The 20,468-nt window shown below is 45.0% G+C and overlaps 1 protein-coding gene across 5 annotated transcripts in view; it reads left to right on the forward strand.

The window, feature by feature from the left end:
* The window catches only part of THADA (THADA armadillo repeat containing), a 319,658-nt gene that overhangs the window by 262,215 nt on the left and 36,975 nt on the right, over positions 1-20,468 (forward strand). For all 5 annotated transcript variants that reach the window (XM_017657268.3, XM_017657270.3, XM_036990823.2 and 2 more), the window contains exons 33-36: positions 268-386; positions 722-794; positions 3,536-3,689; positions 6,518-6,649. In XM_017657268.3, the coding sequence (XP_017512757.3) occupies positions 268-386; positions 722-794; positions 3,536-3,689; positions 6,518-6,649 (478 nt within the window). The remainder of the gene's footprint in view (positions 1-267; positions 387-721; positions 795-3,535; positions 3,690-6,517; positions 6,650-20,468) is intronic.

A 20,468-nucleotide genomic window follows, 5' to 3' on the forward strand; every position in this document is an offset into this window, starting at 1 on the left:
CCCTGCTAGAAAGCATAATCAACAGGAAAAGGCACTGCCCTAGGAATCTGGGCATCTAGGCTTTGATCCTAGGTCACTAGAGACCTTCATGTGTGTCCCTGCTCCACTGTGTCTTGGTCCCCTAAAGGTATTAAGGGGGAAATAAGAAGTCAGTGGGAGCTTTTTGAAAGACAGACCTCCTTGTCAGTACAAGTGATTATTATTTAGCTTCTAGAGGCTTTTTCCTGAGTTATGTTTGTTTGTTTTTCATGGATCTGGCTCACACAGATACTGAAAATTCTCCATTGCATGGACTCCAGTGAGTGGCTTCCACAGACGGAGCAATATATCCAGCTAACCCCAAAGGAATTCTTGATCTGGACAATGGATATTGCTTCAAATGAAAGGTTTGCCCCAGTGCTCTCTGTGAAAACTCTATATCGTGTGGGCCCATCAATCAGTTAGTAATGAACTTGAGCCCAGTCCTGGCCCAATGACTCAGGTCCTGTATTTCTTTGTAAACCTCAGCCTAGGAGCATGTTCTCTGCTCAAGCAAAAGAATGATGTCAGAGTATCACATTAATAACCAAAAGGTAATCACTTCTGAAGCTGTTTATATAGCCATGAGGTGGAAATTTCCAGCATTCACATCCATATGGATTTTAGACTATCTGCAAAAACCATCTGTATATAAAATAAGTTTAATTTTAAATTTCTTGTGCTTTTTGCTTACTTTTTCTAGGTCTGAAATTCAAAGTATAGCTCTGAGACTTGCTTCCAAAATGATTGCCCACCACATGCAAATGTGTGAGGAGGTAGGTAGATTCTGCCCCTTGTTCTGGGGTCTAGGTTGTTGTGCTCCTATTTACCTGGAAGGTATCAGTAAAAGTGAACTGTTTCAGCAGGCAGAATTACTGTGGTGTGTGTGCACAGCCTCTACAAAGATATTGTTTATGTCTGTTATCCACTGTGGATATAATTTGTGAAGAATTTTCCAAGCACCACCTTTGGCATTTTTTTTCTCTTGTTCTGGGCACATTTGATTAGAATCCATGAGAGTAACCCAATCTCTTTGCCCTCACCACACACACACACACATATGGCCAAATCCCCTTGTTTTTAATTTTTTGAGCCAGACTCTTTATTTAAAGAGAGAGTGAACAAGTCAGTTCTAAGGATTACAAGTCACCAGGATTGCATCCTAGTCAACTAAGGTTAAGTACATGTCGCTAAGGCTTGAACGTTCCCCTGGAACATAGCCCAGATGGCTCTTCATGTAAGCCCAGATGTGCCCCACCTGTCTTAACATATCTTGAGGGTGAGGTGGAACTAAAGTAATCAAAACAGCTTCCTGGAGAGATGCCTTAAGACAAATGCATGCATACCTGGAGGTATAAGGAAAGATGCCACCATCACAGAATTATTGTATGTGGAAGGCAGTTAATAGTACACTAAAATTACCTGAAGAGATCAATATTACTCATCACCACACCATGATAGTGGTGGCATAATGTTGCAGATTCCAGTTCCTTCCAACAAAGCAGCACTCAGAGAGAGGCCCCAGGGATGCAAAAATGAGCAAAGAGTGGATGGGCGGTATGATGAGGAAAAGGAGCATTGGATGGAGACAGAAATGCTCCAGTGCAGAGGAGGCTGCGGGAATCCGGAGGAGGGCGGAGCACGGGGGGGAGCTGAGGAAGACTTCACAGAGGAGACTGGTACTTCAGAGAGCCTGGGGCTGGGCAGAGAGAGACCCCGAGGGTGAGAGTTAAGCAGATCCACAGTCTCCTGGGGTCTGCCACCCAAAGGCAGGCCAGGGGACCAAAGGTAAGCTGGTCACCAGGATACACAAAAAGCCCAGAAAACGTCAACCGTGTGTGTTTGGGTGGGAGAAGAGGAGGTTTGTAGAAAGGAAAAGGATTTGCTAAAAAATCATAGCCTAGAGGGGAAAAAAACAAGTTCTAAGAAAATAATCACAGAGAAGCCTACCAAGTCTGCCAAATGCTATCATTTTCATCTAAATTTGTGTTTTAATCAGTTGTCATGTGCATCTAAAAGGCACTGTTTTGTACTTGAATATTTGATGAAAATTGAGACTTTTCCAAGGAGAGAAGAACTAACAGAACTGTAGAGAAGCACATAAAAGAAGTTCCTGGGAACACCTGGGTCTCTCTGTGCACTGGGGGTCAGCTTCGCCCTGAAGCTCTGAGGTGCTCATCAGTTTAGCTCCATAGATACCCACAGATGATCAGAGGAGCCAGTGGTCTCATACTGAACATTTTAAGAGGCTTAGTTGATAGGAGAAGTAAAATACATTTGGAACAATAATCCCCTTTCTAGAAAAAGTAAAAACCCAGGGTTTAAAAGATGGAAACAACCCAAATGTCCAACTGATAAATGGTATAACCTGTGCCATGGAATATTATTCAGCCACAAAAAGTCATGAAGTACTGAAATATCCTACATCACAGATGAACCTTGAAAACATGCTAAGCAAAAGAAGCCAATCACAAAAGACTGCATATTTTGTGATTTAATTTATGTGAAACATCCAATATAGGCAAATCCTAAAGACAGAAATTAGCGTTTTAGGGCTGGGAGAAGGCACAGATGACAAATGGGGCTTGTTAACCAAAGGTACAGGGTTTCCCTTGTTGGTGATGAAATGCTCTAAAATTGACTGTGGTGATGGTTGCACATATCTGTGAATATACTAAAAACCATTGAATTGTATGCTTTGAATGGGTGGATTACATGGAATGTGAATTATACCTCAGTAAAGCTCTTAGTATAAAAAAATAATAATAGAGCTTTGTTTCAATAATGTTAGTTAGGATGCTGCTTTAAATTTTGTAATAGAAACTCATAAATAGAATGGCTTAAAGCAGAGCGAAGCAGTCCAAAGTAGATATGTGCCCTGACAGTGTTGGACCCCCAGGCCCTTCTACCTTGTTGCTCTCCTGTCCTCAGCGTGGCTTCCATCTTGCAATCCCAGATGGTCGCTCCAGCGCCTACCATCTTGTCCTTGCTCAGCTAACAGGAAGGTATGACCTAAAAGTGGCACAGATACCACTTTAATGACATCCCATTAGTCAGAACTCAATCACGTTACTCCCAAATGCAAGGGAACCTGGGAAATGTAGTCTTTAGCTGGGTGCCCACATGCCCCACCAAAAATCTAGAGTTCTGTTACTGAAGACAAAAGGAGTATCTGATTATTTGGGAAAACAAGTATTATTTGCTACCACAGTCTTTCCCCTAAATTTTGTCCTTACTGAAGCTATCGAATCTGTTCTGATAACCTGATTTGCATCAGAAAAGGCTCTAGGAACTTGCAAGTTGTAGTGACTCAGTATTATTGAAAGACAAGTCAGATGTTCTTCCCTGAGCTTATTTATTTTTCCCTACTTGGGATGGAAGGAAAACCAACTGGAATGCTTTCTCTCGCTACAGTAAGCTCTGATTTGTAGATCCGTTTGTTGTGTGTAGCTCATCCCTAAATCCTTGGCAGTCCTCAGTCACATCTTCTGAACTGCCATCCATTTTGTGCTTTCAGACCAGGGACTCTGTGGCCCCCAAACTGCAGCAGTGGGTTCAGCTGGTCATCGCATCCTGCGGAGATAACCGTCCCCCAGAGTCTAGGCTGGCCGCTGCTGAAGTCCTCACCAGCACTGCGCCATGTTTCCTCACCAACGTCCACCCCATTCTTGGTAAGTGCACTGGGTGGGGAGAAGGCCCTTGCCTCAAGAGCCCTCAAGGTGTGAATAGGCACTCTAGGTTAAAAAAGAGAGAAGATAAAAATGACAGCATGCACCATACCATTACAGCTTTCAAATATATTAAAACCCTCTTAGTTCCTACTCTAATCATTTTTCACCAGCAACTGCCTCTTTTCTTTTCAATCATGTTTCCCAAGCCATTCTCCTTTTGTTTCCAAAAGCCTCTGTGGTCTTCCTGAAATACATCTGATTATTTCACTCCACTGATTAAAGCCTTTGAGTGGGTTCCTTCAGGAACCTTCAGGATGAAATCCAAACACCCTTTAACACAGCTTATAAGGCCCTTCCTGTTCTGCGTGCTGCCCAGCCCTCCCGCCTCATCAGCCACCACTCCCCAACATGGGCCCTCTGTGTCATCAACAGGTAACAGTTCTCTAAAACAAACTGCTGCTCAACTGACTTTCGTTTGTATTTCAAGACTTGGCCTGTCACCTCTTCCAGGAAGCCTGTTAAAGTGATCTTGGTGAAATGACTGGGTCAGTGTGAGGCTGTGGCACTGAGGAAGAAGAAAGGACAGGCTCAAAAGGCATTAGGAAGTAGACTCAACAGTACTTGGTGTTGAGTTTAATGTAAAAGGAAGACTCACAGATGAACTACAGGCTTTTAACTTAAGTGACTGGGAAGACTACCACTGGTTACTTTCACTGAAACTAGTTTTAAGTAAGGCATCTTTGGGACATAAAGGGAGAGCTATTTTGAAATCAAGTAGGGATCTTGGCTGGTTTCCAACTGTTTTCCACTTTCATGTCTCTTTCCTCACTGCCATGTCCTGTCCTTAAGTAATTAGGAAAAAAGCATTATGTCATGGTGTTGAGAAAACTAAGCTTTAGGAAATCTAAGGAATTGAAAAAGCTTAGAGGTTTTTGGTTTGGTTTGGTTTTCATTTTTAAATTTGAAAAAATACTGTGGTGTTTTGTTTATTTTTAAGCATAAGGGTTTAATAAAAGGAAAACCCTGGACTTAAAGCCATGCCTTAGTCCTGACCTTGTCCTCTCCTGCTGTCTTATCCCCATGATATTGTGCTGTGATTCTCTTCCATCCCTTATTGGAATCCTGTTTTTGCTCACATCTGCCATACCGAGGCCTGCAGAATATGCCATGGCCCCTGTGTACAAAGAGCTTTCAGTGTAGATGTGGAGAAAGAACTTACAGGATAAAGGAAAGAATTGCTTTTTTAGATGGTGAGATTCAGATTTTAAGTGTTAATCACAGTTCAGCCCAATAAAGTGTCTCATGTCCCTGGATCTCTCTGGGAAACAAAGTTGCCTTTGATATCCTTTTAATTACTTCTTCTAAGTGGCTTCCAGACATTTTTTCTTATACCCAAAGGGAGATGGAAAGGGGACCATCTCTGATTGTGATTTAATCACTGGATCCAGAGGAATAAAAGCAAATATTTATAAACTTTGGTAAAGTTTCTCCAGTGGAGGTAATACCATTTTGCACCACACTTTCTTTGTACTCTAGCTCTAGTTCATATCAGGCAAAATGTGTATGGAAAACCTGGAATTTCTGAATGAAATTGAATCCTGGTCATAATTAATTGTTGGAGCCGATTATAGCATTATAGGCAATGAGAAAGTAGGTCAGTCGTGGCTGATAGCCTATGAGAACATGAAACAGATGTAGGACTGAGAGAAACAAGACATAAAAGTATGCATATATAAATCACTGTGTTAAAGAGGAAAATCTTTAAACCCTAGAGAACAATAAGAATGGATAGATTCTGACAGAGTAAAATTTAAAGCCAGACTTAAAACAGAAAAGAGAGAATGAAACCCCAGCGGGAGCCATTACCATTCTTGGTTTGACTAAAGCATTGGTGACTCTACTAACACATTCTCCACGGAAAAAAAGGGAGGGAGTGGCCTAAGGAGAGGACTCAGGACAGGGTGGGTTCCCTGCCGAAAGGCTAGGGATGATGAGTGGCAGTCTTCTGTGCCCCTCCACTGCAGCTGTCCACAAGCCTGGGCCTCCCACAGGTGCATGTGTCCTTTCCATAAGGCCCTTCCCACCCCTCACCTCCCTCCAGAAGTCAACCTCCATTACACAGTCTACTGTGATCTTTCCCTGTCGTGAGTCACAGCCACACACATCCATCCCTGACTTCTTCCTGCCTCGTGTTCTTGACGATGTTCCTTCTAGTTGCTCAGGGCAGATACTGTTTCTTCCTGTTCCATCCTCCACAGAGCCCCCAGCACAGGGTCTCCACAGAGTTCCTGCCCCAGGGTGATGGCGGTCTGAGGGTGGGTCCCACATGGACATGGCAGACTGGTGCCTTTAGCATGGGTCCTTGCCCGTTTTCGATTCTTGTTCCCCAAATCTTGATTGAAACTTTGTTTTCAGAATTTCTAAGCTCACACAGTCACTCAAATCAACACTGGGCTAGTTTCCCCAAAGCACTCTTGATATATGAAGTTTCATTCCTGAGACTCGTGAGTCATTGTGGATAGCTGGGCCCAGAGCCTTAGTCAGCCAGGCCGCACCTTCTGGTGACCTTGCCTGCGACTGGTTGCCTTTCTTAAGCTTTCCCTCCTTGAAAAAAAAAAGACACTTCCAAACCTGCCCCCTTAGGGCCCTCTCTCTTCCAGTGTTTATCTGACTCTTGGATCTTCCTTTCTTGCAATACCCAGAAAAAAAGGAATGGCTGTTGCTCATTACGATTGCTCTCCTCCACCATGGATTTGAAGCGGTAGAGGTATTTATACCTGCTTGTAAATTGCATTGTGGGTGATTCAGATTCCTTTTGGTCTTCTTAGGACTGCAGGATACACTTGCTCTCTGGAGATGTGTCCTCACTCTCCTTCAGAGTGAGGAGCAAGCTGTTAGAGATGCAGCCACAGAAACTGTGATGACCACCATGTCACAAGAAAACACTTGCCAGTCAACAGGTACCTAATTCTTATTTTTCCATAGTGTCTTATTGCTCTTGGACCAAAGTTGGCATGCTTTGTCTGTAAAGGACCAGAAAATCAATATTTTTGTCTTTGTCAGCCATTCAGTCTCTGTTCTCAACTCTGCCATTTTAGTGGGGGCAGTAGCTACAAACAGTAGGTAAGTAAGTGGGTGTGACTGTGTTCCAATAAAACTTTATTTAAAGAAATAAGCAGCTGCCCAGATTTGATCTGCTAGCCACAGTTTGCTAATCCCTAATTTTTCTGTAGGACATCCTACAGAAAAATTGTTTTTGAAAATAGAAATCTAATAAACAATGCCTTTTGTTAGTTACTTTGTCATCCTTTTAAAATAAAGCCAAGTCTTAATTATCTGTGTGGTTACATAACCCAGGAATCATAGACCCATCATTTTGTTCCTCCATGAGTTTCTACACGTGACAGAAAGAGGTGAGTGTGAATTAAGTTTCTGCGCTTTGTGCTTGGGCTCCTTGTTTAGTGGCAGTGCTAGTACTGGAGGCAGGATGGGAGTAGGAAGAGAAGCAGCCTAGATGGGTCGTTCTGGGCTTATAGCCACTCAGTCCACATGGTGAGCTCTTACAGCCCTGGGCACTGTTATCTGTATATGGTGGCAAATGCTATGGACGTAAAAGGGAACTGCTGGGCTGCTGGATGGAAGGGGTGGGCAAGTGGAGGAGAAACAGGACACACCTCTGGACAAGTGGCCATCTGGAGGGTGACTGCCCTTGTAGACTTGGATTGCCTGCGCCTAGGGCTGGGTGTCAGCAAAGAGCCTGGTTCAGCTGTCCTAAAGAAAAACCAGGACACCATTTGGAGGCAAGGGATCGTAGGCTGAGCAAAGAAGTTTGCCTTAATGGGAAGCAGAATGGGAGGGGAAATAGCCATACGGGGTCTGTAACTGATTCAGGGCCCCTCGTCCCCATGGCTACGGATTCTGGAAGCTTCCCTAGGAATGTGTGAACTTCCCCATACTCACGTCCTCCATTATAATGGTCTGCATGTATGGAAGAAGGTAGTTTTTGTTTGTTTTTAGTAAGGTATCATTGATATACAATCTTATGAAGGCTTCACATGAGCAACATTGTGGTTACTACATTCACCCATATTATCAAGTCCTCCCATCCCCCCATTGTAGTCATGTCCATCAGCATAGTAAGATGCTATAGAGTCACTACTTGTCTGGCAGAGGTAGCTTTTTAATAATCTCTCAGGGTACCACTCCCGAGCACATTTAGCCAGGATCAGCTGTGCCTCTCAATGGCAAAATATTCAGGTTGGCACTGTGAGTGATGTGTAAGCAGCCAACTGCCCACTCTCATCCCACCCTGTCAGAGTGCCTAGATATCTCAGTTCCACCATTTGTCCCTTGTCCCTTTTTCCAGTTGTGCATTTTCCTTAGAAGGACACACAGAGCACTCAGCAAAGGCTCAGTAAATATGTGGTGGAATATAATATTCACTAGATTTCTCTAGGACCTTCTCCACCAAAGATGTAGAAGATCATTTCATAGTGGAATTCATCCGTGGACTTCTTCCTCCTAATCTTGATAATCTTTGCCCTCCTACTTTTATTTCTTTCAGAATTTTTTCCAAATTCATTTATAGTAAAACTATATTACCATGTTCTCATCCTTATAGTTCAAATTGTTTCTGAAGAAATAGAAATCATTAATTATATATTGAGTGCCTTTGACATGTGAAACTCCATGTGTGAAAGCCTCTGAGGGATAATACACATAAAATCCTCCTTATTTACCTTTGTATTCCTCGTGTTGGTCTATAAAAAAGGATTTGAGGTGTAATAAGGGCAAAAATTCTATAACACCTAATGTAGCATGTTACCTGGACCAGATCCTTTACTGGAGGAGTAAAAAGTCATATGGGAAGTCATTAGAACAACTGACAAGATTGAAATATTGCTGTAGATTAAAATCAGTGTTAAATTCCCTGCATTTGATAACTGTATTGAGGTTTTGTAAGAGAATATCTTTGTTCTTACTAATAAACAACTGAAATATTAGGGGCTAAAGAGGCACAAAACCTGCAATGTAGTCTCAGCCGGTTCCAGAAGAAAACTGTATGTGCATATAAACAGTAAGCACAGATATGGAGATGCTATACTTGCTTTTTTTCTGTATGTTTGAAATTATTTAAGCTGTTTTTTAAAAAATCCACTTCTACATCTGAAAACACCAACACAGTCTATATTGATAGACCCATCTGACTGGTTTATTGACAATTCAGCCCCCATGACTCCTTTCCCCTAAATTATATGAAAACATCCTGCTTCTCCCTTTTTAACTCTTTTTGAGTGAATTTTTGCATCTAAAAAAAATCAAACTCAATTATCAGGGAAATGCAAATTAAAGCCAAAAAGAGATACCACCTCACACCAGTTAGGATGGCCAACATCCAAAAGACAAGGAACAACAAATGCTGGTGAGGATGCAGAGAAAGGGGAACCCTCCTACACTACTGGTGGGAACGTAAATTAGTTCACCCATTGTGGAAATAATATGGAGGTTCCTCAAAAAACTAAAAATAGAAATACCATTTGACCCAAGAATTGCACTCCTAGGAATTTACCCAAAGAAAACAAGATTCCAGATTCAAAAAGACATATGCACCCCTATGTTTATTGCAGCACTATTTACAATAACCAAGATTTGGAAGCAACCTAAGTGTCCATCAGTAGATGAATGGATAAAGAAGAGGTGGTACATATACACAATGGAATATTATTCAGCCATAAGAAGAAACAAATCCTACCATTTACAATAACATGGATGGAGCTAGAGGGTATTATGGTCAGTGAAATAAGCCAGGCGGAGAAAGACAAGTACCAAATAATTTCACTCATCTGTGGAGTATAACAACAAAGCAAAACTGAAGGAACAAAACAGCAGCAGACTCACAGACTCCAAGAAGGGACTAGCGGTTACCAAAGGGGAGGGGTAGGAGAGAGTGAATGGGGAAGAGGGAGAAGAGGATTAAGGAGTATTATTAACACACATAATGTAGGGGCTCATGGGGAAGGCAGTACAGCACAGAGAAGACAAGTAGTGACTCTATAGCATCTTACTGCACGGGTGGACAGTGACTGCAGTGGGAGTGGTGGGGGGGACCTGATAATATGGGTGAATGTAGTAATCACATGTTGCTCATGTGAAACCTTCATAAGATTGTATAATAAAAAGAAAAATCAAACTCAAGCCAGATTCCTCAGATTCAAAGCTCTCAGCAAGATAGCATCACTGAGGGGGACACTAGTTTAGCACTTCATGTTTTCTGTGCTGCCTGATAACAACGCTTGGACAGACTCTCCATAATACAGCTTGATTTTCTTAGGTAAAAAGTACACATCTTTCTACTTTAGACTGAAAAGTAGCTGAGGACTGAGGATCACCCCATTTTTTCACTTTTTGAACTTTTTAGTCAGAAGTTTAGCCAGCTGATTCATCAGAACAATATTGCCTTATTGTTGTACTGAACATCTCTAAAGGGCATCAGGCAACTGATGGTAACTTTTGACGTTCCTTCAGCATACGGGGATTTTGTAGAATACACTACTGATGATTTACTCTTTGGTGTTCCAAGTGAATTATCACTCTTCAGTCTTGAATACATTAAAAATGCATGTCATGAATTTTATCCCCATATCAGTGGCATTAATAAATGCCACAGTAAAATAATATTATTAAATTATGTTACTATTTAATGTCTTCTTTAGGAAGGCTAAATATTATAAATATATATACACATGTATATATAATTAATTTTCACTCTTCTTCAAAAGAAAAAAATAAAACATGCCTCTGAGATCTCATCCTGTAAATGCAGGCTGGACACAGACAGAAAGAGCTTTACATTCATCCTATCTAACAGCCTGCTGGGGACATGGGGAAGTGTGAGGGGCATTTTGATTGTGGGGTCTAGTCGGGTTCCTGAGAGTGGAGCTGGCCCAAAGGAGGGGATAAATGGGACACAGATGAGAGCATTCAACACAGAAGGAATAGCTGAAGCCAAACCTGGGAGCTGGGGGGAACTTGGGAATTGAATGGGGAGCAGCAAGTGAGCTTGTATGGCCAGAACGTAGGCCATGGCCAGGGAAGCAGAGCAGGGGGTAAAGCTAGGAAGGCAGGGCCACCTTTCTAGGTTGGGTCTTGGGATGACTGACTGAGAGCCGAGGACCCCCTGCAGGTGGCAGGAGAGTGGAGAGGGTTTCAAACTGGGGAGTAGTGTTGTCAGAGATGTGTGTTTGGGGAGTTCTTTCTGGCTGCAGTGTGTGAGATGATCAGGGCTGGCATGAGTGAGCGAAATGTCGAGGCAGGGAGACCGACTGGGAGCTGGAAGCGAGAGTCCTCATGAGCCGGCATCGGCGGTGATGGGATGGAGAGGGCATGTGGGTAGGCTCAGCAGGATTGGGGCCTGGTGCTTATGGGAGGTAAGGGAGAAGGGAAAGCGGAGGTGGCTTTAAGGTTTCAAAACTCTAAGCTGGCTATCCAGGGGAAATACCTAGACGTCCTCTGGCAGTGAGGTAGCCACTGGGCTACAGTTCCAGGAAGTGAAACTACCAGGAATCAGGAAAGCACTTAGAAACCACAAGTCATTGTGATCTGGGACAGAGTATTCCTTTGGCCTTGGAGAGACAGGCAGTGGAAACTGAGAGGGCAGAAGGGGACCTTGTCTGCTGTCGGAACAGAATGAACTGTCTGGCACTGTCCTGCCCCTCCCAGCACACGGCACAGTCCTCCTGAAGAGGGCCAGTTATTGTCCTAGGAGGCTCTGGTTAAAAGTATCAAAGCATTAAATCAGTTGTTCAGACTTTAGCACCCTAGCGTGTCACTCAGCACACAGTTGGCTTTAGATATGGATTTGTGGGGTGAAGTAGTTAATGATTCTGGAAGGCTTGGAGAAAATAACTCCATGTTTAGAAAGCCCTCATGAGGATGGATTTGTTGTTCACCTTTTCACCTCCTGAATTCACCTGCTGTCCTGAATGCTTCACCCCACAGGGTCATCTGGAAGGTGAAATTCACAGCCCATTAACCACTCTCTGAGCACAACCTGAGGGTCCCTCTGCTTTGGACTTAAGGAAGCCCCAGCAGCGGGGACCCCCTGCGCCCCTCACTTCCCACTCCTCTATAGCAGCCATTGAGCACACAAAGAGGGACAGAGAGATGGCATTTCTAGGACTCAAATGGAAATTTGCAGCTAGCATAAGGAAGCGTATGGGCAGGACTCCAGGTAGGGCTCTATCTTTCTCCTTTCCTAGCTCTGGCTTTACTTCAAGCCTTGAAATGCTCTGGAAAGAGCTCTAGTATCAAGAACAGGAGACACTCTGGTCACCAGCTCTGCAGCTCCCACTTCTGGGCCCCCCTTCCACCCGAGCTGCTTACTCATGTCTGTCTCACGTGCTGTATCAGGATTTCATGTCAGATTCCATCTGAACAAGGGCTTCCCGTTGGGGGAGAAAACCAGGCTGGACAACGTGCAGTGCAAGTCACTGGGTTTGGATGGTTCCCCAGTCAGGCAGGCAGAGTTCTGCATGAAACCAGCAGTGGAGGAGCCCGTGAATGCACAAACCTTTCTCAGGCCACCTGTAGAGGAACAGAGAAGAAACACCAAAAAAGGAAGGAAAGAAGGGAAGAAGAGAAGAAAGTAAAACCCCTAGAGGACTGGGAGGTAGCCAGAATGCAGCAGTTCAGTTATCCCACAGCCTTCCCTGTTTGGGGGGCCCTTTGACTTGGATGTGGGGGCTCTGGTGGGTTTAACTTGGCTTAGAGTCGAGGGTTAACTAATTGGCTTTCTGAACCCCCCTCCTTGGGCCCCTTGCCCTTCCCAGCATAGGATCTCTCGGTCCAGCTTCAGCCAGGGTTTGCCACCTAATTCAGGTGGCCACCTCCCTTTCCCCCAGTTCCATTTCCCAGAGTCAGAAAAAAGTTTCTGATGACTAACAGTGGGCTTAGTTGATACAAGATAAGAAAGACAAGCCAGTTAATTTGTCTGATTTTTCTCAGACTGTTCAAGTACAGTAGGACAATATCCATCATATCATAGACAAATTTTCACAAATGCCTAGGGTGCCTAAATGGTTTTCTTGGCTTCACTGGAGATGGATGGTAATTATAGATTTGCTTTGGTTATGTCACCGTATTCCTATTATGTTAATATGTGTGTGCAAATTAGTTAGTAGTTTAAAACCTATACATACTTAAGGTACTCTACAAGAAGATACGTCAAAGAAATAATCAATCCTCCCATGTTTTCTTCCATATGCTACCTCTATAGCTTTTCTTCTTCCTTCCTAATTACAACCCTTAAATAGAATTCGTGCCTCATATCGAATTTACCGAGTATCATAATTCCTCCAGGTGGTAAAGATACCTTGAGACAAGTGCTGGGCATAGAAGCCACAGGGCATAAATCTGCAAAGAAGTAAAAAACTAACCTTTTCAAACAATATGGCTTCTCTCTCACTTACCAACTTTACATTTCCCTGTATGGCCCCGGAAGATGACTGGTTAGCCAGAGATGGGTAAGATTCCTCAAGGGAGGAACAACCTAAGACAGGCACAGTCGCAGGGGGGCCATCAGGTGAGAAATTGGAGATCAACAGAGGTGAGGCTCAGAACCTCACCCCCCCTGCTTTGAGAGAAATCTTCTGCATCCGTGGATGTTTTGCTGCCCTTGTCTAGCTTGGATTAATACTTAGTCCATAGGCACACACCTGATCATCTACATTTGCCCTCTTACAGCACTAAACTATGTTTTCTACCTTTATCTTGCATCTACCTACCACTTCAGCATTTTATTAAAAATAAAAATAATAATAATAATAAAGGGAGAAATGTGGGATCAACATATAAATCAAGTATAAAAATCAAACAAATATTCATATTTGACCTGATTGTTTATAGTTCATAATGCGTGATCAAAACCGAAAGTTTCTGTGATGAATGCCCTTGTACTGTTCACTATGTAAGAATTTATTCACTATGTAAGAATTCGTTCACCATTTAAGAACTTGTTCATTATGCTTCAGAAGATTGGAGACTGACGAGAATTAGGCTTGAGATGGATCAATGATTGTACATTGAGCATTGACCCCCCTATACTGAATTTTATTGTTGTTAACAACCATGTGATCAATAAATATGAGAGATGCCCTCTCAAAAAAAAAAAGAAAGACAAGCCAGTTAACAAGGACTTTTAAGGGACTGTGGACTTTAAATCCATTGTCTGTGTTAAGAAGGATCACTTCTTGGCAGAAACTTTCTCATGCAAAAAATGTCAGACTTTTAAGAGAGAGAGACACACACACACACACACACACACACACACACACACACACACAGGGAGGGAAGGGGGAAGAGGGAAGCAAGTGAGCAGGCCATTTGCACAAACCCTTCTAGTGCCCATTTCCTTGGGTACTGGCTTCCAGTAGTTCTGGGCCCTCTCCCACACCCGGCCTCCTACCCACAAAAAATCCCATAATAGACATATAAATGTCTATGGTGATTAATTAAATTCCACCTTCTCTTCAGCACCCCAGCCCTTCAGGATCTCTCCTTCTCTGAACCCTGCAGTTTTGGGTTTATTATTACCCCATAGCCCTTGATTTTTCTACCCTTTTGTTTTCTCTTTCATGTGCTTTATGTCGTTTTATCTTCCCAACGAGCCATAAGCCTAGAGACTCTTCTGCTAAGCGCACGGTGTTGAGGACCGATCTCTCACCACAGTCCAGTGATGTCTCGGTCAGCCCCGAGTTCCATGGGGAGATTGGAGTGCCCTTAGAACCAAGAAAGAGCTGTAAAACAGACAAACTGACCCCGCTAGGACCAGCTTAAGGGACCACTGTTTTCACTGTTTCCCTCAAAGTGGAACGGCCGCCTCAGTGACTCACTCTCTCAGTCTTGAGGCTCAAGGTTGGCCACCTTTTAATATTTGGCCCTTCTTCCTTTTTACCAGATCTGGGTCTCTGACTGCCAGGCTGGGGAGCCAGCCTGGGGCTTCGGGGACCATGCTGCAGGGGGATTCTGCAAGAGACCTCTGTATGTGCCATGTGGACCTGTGCCTGGAGACTCTGGAGTAACGATGGAGCTTAGCAGGGAGGTAGAAAAATCAAGACTCAGAGGTTAGAGAATGGGGTAGTAGGCAGCAGGCATGGTGGCACTAAGTTGAAAGAGTCCTGCAGCCCGGGGCAAGTGAAGAAGAAAAAGACTAATGCTTTTTCAATTCCCTCCAAAATGTATCCACACAAACACACACACACCTCTACCTTCTCACACACATGCATGTGCACTGTCATCACCCACGCAGAGTTTGAGAGACAGCATGAGAGTGTGAACACATCTCACATGCTCTGACTCTTGAGCAAGCAGGGAGGGAGGTCAGGTCACTGTGACATTACACAGCGGCCCTGTAGTGATGCCCAGTCAGTAAAGCAGGCCTGTGTGGCTTTGTGCTGAGTCACAGATGATTCTACCCCCAGAACCTCTAGAGCTGCCCACCAAATCCTCCTACCCAGACAGCCACAGGCGTGGTGGGAGGCCCTGGGCATTTTTCCAGTTCACAGGGTCAGGTCCTGGAAGAAGTGCTTTCCAAGTATGGCCTACCTCCTTGCTCTGCTTTCCAGAGCTCTTTCTAATCTACTCAGATGCACGGTCTCCAGACTGTCTTTTCTGTTCTCTGTTCTCTGACCCCAGATTCAATTTTACACACCTTTAAGCTCCTTGAGTGTAATCTTATATGAATATACCTTTTTCTGGGAAAGAGTGACCCAAAAAAATTTAGAACCACTACACTAGAACGTACCCTCATATCCGTCTCTAAGGCTGGACCTGCCTCTATCATTTCTTTGTGCCTATTTTGAATTGTAAATAGTTTTCTCACCCCTCCTTTCAGTTCTGCCTACATGGTCCACAGCTTTTGCTCTATTTAAGGATGAGGCAAAAAGTGGTGACATCAAGGATACTCATCCATCCATTCATTCATTCAACAAATATGTACAAAGTGCCTGTCCACCATGCTTGTTTCATGTGCTAGTCCAGGCCACCATCACCCCTCACATGGATTTCTGCAAAAACCTCCAGCTTGGTCTTCCTGCTTCTGCTTTTGTCTGCCTGAAATTCATTGTCTGTATGGCAGTTAAAGGGCTCTTCTTAGGGAGCAGGTCAGATGGCTGTCCTATTTAGATCTCTCTCTTGGTTTCCCTTCGTTCTCAGAATAAAACCCAACCCCTAAAGGTAACATTCAGAGCCCTATCTGACCTCCTGCCTGATCTCCTAGTAAGCTCTCTCCCTCCCTTTCTCTGCCGCAGCCACTCCAGCCTTCTCTGGGGTTCTTCTGTCCTCCCCAGCCTCCCGAGGCTGACTCCTTGGCGTCTCAGTTTCAGCCTCAGTGTCAGCTCCCGGGAGCCTGCTCTGACCAGCCAGTTTACAGCAGCCACCCAATTGTTTGCTATTACTTCACCCTGCTGGTTTAATTCCTTTCACTATGTTTACTGTTTATTTACTTTGTTATTTGTCTCCCTCCACCAGAATAAAAATTCAAAGAGGGTAAATTTTTGTCTGATTTGCTTACTGCCATATTCCTGGACCCTGGCACTGGATAGAAGCCCAACAGAAATTACTGTTGGATCATCAGTTGAATGAAGGAGTAGAAGAATGGATCAATCACAGCAGTTAAACACAACAGAAAGATCAGTGTTTTCAGAATCAACCTCAGGCTGGGGAGGTAGAGCTGGTTTGGATTCTCTGTTGTGAAATTGCCCTAAGGTGCTGGATCCTTATAATGGAGATTGAATGAGCTACTTTAGGCCCATCTCTTCCCAGACACATTAATCCTACAGAGGGATGATAGAGCATTGGCTAAGGCTAGGTTACTGTGACAGAGCCTGGCCTGACACCACCTCTCCCTTGCCAGTCCATCCTGTCTCTTTCTGATGGAGTTTCTTGAGCAAGAGTTTGATTCATAGGGCCCCACAGGGCTAGTGTGGTGCTGACCAGCAGGGGAGACTTTCAGTCGGTCATCAGGCCCAATCCTGGGATGGCGGGGAGAGGGGGGTAGTGCCAAATGAATCCATCCAGAAAGCCTAAAGTTGGTGGCAGCAGCTCTGGGAATGGGGGGCCCTTCCTCCTGGGGCTCCTGTGAGTAGGTCAGTGGGTGTGGGGGAACATTACCCCCCACAGGCTCCTGCTTTGTTTAACCTCTTTTAATTCTCCCAACCACTCTGAGAGATTTGACTTTTTCCTCCATTTTTAAATTAATAAGCTGGAGTTCAGAATGTTGAAGTAATGGACCCAAGGTCCTGTGGAAGGTAAGGGTCAAGCCAGATCTGGAGCTCAGGCCCCTATAAAGACAAAGGCCTTGCCCTTTGGACCTCTTCTAAGACAGGAAGAGTCCTCTAAACCCAGCCCTCTCGGTTTGGAACCTACGAGTTAGTAGAAAAGCTGTGTTTGGAAGGAAGACACTGGAATCGCACCCCAAGAAAATGGTTGGGGACCCAAGAGCTCAGATAAGTGGAGCTTGTACCAGGGAAGGGAGTAGGAGTTGTGGTGAGGGCAATTGCAATGAGAGATGGCAGAAGGTTCTACAGCAAGACTGATCGTGTCCCTGTTTTCCAATCCCCTTCATAAAGGAAGGGTCTCACATGACTTGAGCCCAGGAAAGGTAAATGATTTTTCCCAGTGTCACATAATTCATGGGAAATGAAGTCTAAAACAGAGACACTGACACACACGACAGCACTTCTCTCTACTCCCCCGGCCTCACAGAAGGGACAGGAATCTCGGAGTGCCCAGTGAGAATACCCGGACTCTTGGGTTGGAGAGAACCCATTTGGGGTGGGAGAGGTGCTGGGGGATGAGGCCAGAAGAAAGGGAGCAACACAGCCTTGAAGAGCCTTGAAGAGATGCTGGAGGAATTTCAGCATCACGGGTGGGAAGAACAGCGTATTCATTCTAGGAGAGCAGGCATCTCCCAGCAGTAAAACCACACCCTGCAGTTGCCCTGAGACTCACCAGCCTTGCTCCTCCTGGGCCTCTCTCCCGGGGGCCTGAGTGTTCATCTGTATTGACTGTGGGGCTTCAGGGGCTTCAGGGGAGGAAACGCAAGAAGTTGGGAATTGCAGTCCTGACTCCCAAGTGGACCTCTGGCATTTCCCAGACGGAGGATGAGGGGAAGTGGCTGTGGAAGGAAGGTAGCTGTGTGGGAGCTGGTTCTGTTTTCTCTTGTATTCCTTCAAAACAAAGATGCCTAATCAAGGCAGAAGCCACGGTCCCCCAGCCCTAGCTACAGCGGGCTGTCTCAGAGGAGCCCCCACCACTACCATGTACCCAGTTGCCTTTCACATCAGTTGGGTCCAGGAAGCCTGGCCCCTGACGTTTACCTACGTCCCAGTGCCTGCGTCACTGGCAGCCAGCCCCCATGATTTGCAAAAGCAGATGCAAACTGATGCTCCCGCCTTAACTCTGGGAGGGAGCAGGTTGCCACTGCCCCCTGAGTGCCCTGGCTGGGCCTGGTTGCTAGGGTGATGGGATTGTTTCCACGGCTTCCTATGACTAAGCCCCAGAGAGACAGCAACAGTCTCCTCTCAAGGAAATGAGGGTCATTTTTGCATCATTTTGCCTCCACTGTTGCTACTTCTGAAAGCCAAACTTCTTGGGTCCAAGGTGACTGACCCCTGTGGGTGATGCTAAGTCCACAGTCTGGGGCTTAGGCCATCCAGCACTGACTTGGCTGACAGGATCTTGTCTTCCCTCCGAGTCAGAGCAAGCCCAGTGGCCGGCCATCCCCATTCCCCTGCTCGTGGCCTCAACTCTGCTTTCTGGGCCTTCTTTTTCCGACCTCAGGAGCTTTTACATTCCTCAGCAGTCTTCCTTTTCAAACCTAAACCACTTTCAAGAATTAGGGTCACCTCTGTCCAGTGTCATCCTGGTTCAGCCCCTGGGCTAGTTAGGATGAATGAGGAGCCATGCTGGCCAGCAGCACCCCCGCCCCGCCGTAGCTGCAGAGAGTACCCTTCCAAGTGCTCTATCCCTGCCTGTCTTCAGGTGCTCACCTGTGTCCTGATCCCACCCAAGTCCATTCACCTGCAGACTGCCAGAGGGCTGATCTTCCTCCACTCCCTCAACCAAATGATGCCAGACCTGGGTTATCACGATGTCACTACTGCCTGAGAAAGTAGATCTGGCCACCGTGGTAGCCCCTCATTCTTCACCATCCAGCTGTTATCCCAGGAAGTGTGAAGGGTGATGTCAGAGACCTGGGAAGCCCTCAGCCTGCCCGCAAAACCCTTCCAGATCTGTTCTCAAGCCTCTCAGAGTGATAGCCTGGGCTTCCTCATTCCTACTGCTTATTTTTGACTACATAGCAGGAGCACTTAGAGGCTGGAGACCAGAATGGGAGGTGGCTCTGCTGGTGTCAGGGCAACACAGGGGGTGTTTTTATCTGTGTGCATGGAGTGTGTGTGTGTGTGCGTTTAGATAAACATGTAGGTTGGCATGTTGTAAATCTGTGTGCCCTTCAGGGTTGCTCTTTGTAACAAGTACATAGAAGAGTGTGGATGTGAATGGTTATATGGGTGTTAGGAGGAAAATGGGATTTTAGGAAATAATGCTCTGGCCAGTTCCCTTATGTTATCACAATTAGTGAAAGTAAGAAATGTTCTCCCCAATGTCTAAATGAGCAGGAAATCCTCACTGTAGTTCAGTAATTCAGCTTTTCAAAGTGATTTCTTGTGAGGGCTGGTCTGCAGAAGCAAAGGTGGAGAGCATCAAGTGAGAATCAAGAGACAAAGACTGGCTTTGGCAGCAGCCTGCCTCCTTCCTCTCCTTTTTCCCTCTCCACCCTCCCTGCACCTCCAGTTGAAGTACTCAAGTTACTGGACTACAACCAAGGATCTTAGTTTTGGGCATATCTTGAAATGGACTTTCTGAAGTGTTTTCTCGGGCTTTCAAGCATGAAACAGTGGATGTTTTAGTCAGGGGTAGATTTGGCACCCGTAGTGGACAGACCCGAGTTGAAAGTGGCTTAAAAAGGTTAGTGGCATATTTCTCCCCTCCCCCAGCTCCCCTTCCCCCACCACACGCACACATGAAAGGCTCTGGACTGCTGGGTGGTCTGCAATCAGGGACCCATAGCTTCTTTCTTGGCACCCTGCCATTTTCAGTAGGCACCATGCTTTCCACGGTCCAAGGTGGCAGTTCTGGCTCCCACTCCACATCCACAATCCAGTGAGCAGGAAGGAAGGCAGGGAAAAGCCCACCTGGAAGTTACGTACACCACTTTCTGGGGTGTCTTTATTGGCCAGGACTTAGTCATGTGCCACATGGCTCAGCAAAGGAGGCTCAGAAATGTGGTTCTGAGCTAAGTGGAGACATGAGCAGCTAAAAAGGAGGGAAGAGCATATTTAGGGAAATAGGACCTTTATTTCATACCATTTCCCATCTTATTTTCACACAGGTACTAATTACTGAGTTCCTGGAAAATTCCAGCTGCATGCTAACAGCTGGGGACACAGAGACAAATAAGACAGGTCTTCTGGCCTTAAACTGTTGGGAGTCTATCTTCTCAGGTGTTGTTATTCTATCTAGATTCAATAGGTTTCCCTTTGTTTGCATCCAAGGTATTTTTTTTAGCAACTCACATGACCAATTTTATAAGAAAAGGAAGTAATCAATAAGCAACAATAAGAATTTTGATCAAAAATCTTTCACTAACTTGATAAGTTTAGTTGCTTATCCCTATTACATTTCTTAGCACTATACACATCACCCAAAATGCAAAAAAGA

The sequence above is a fragment of the Manis javanica genome, chromosome 1 (genome assembly GCF_040802235.1).
Source record: "Manis javanica isolate MJ-LG chromosome 1, MJ_LKY, whole genome shotgun sequence".
NCBI classification, from domain to species: domain Eukaryota; kingdom Metazoa; phylum Chordata; class Mammalia; order Pholidota; family Manidae; genus Manis; species Manis javanica.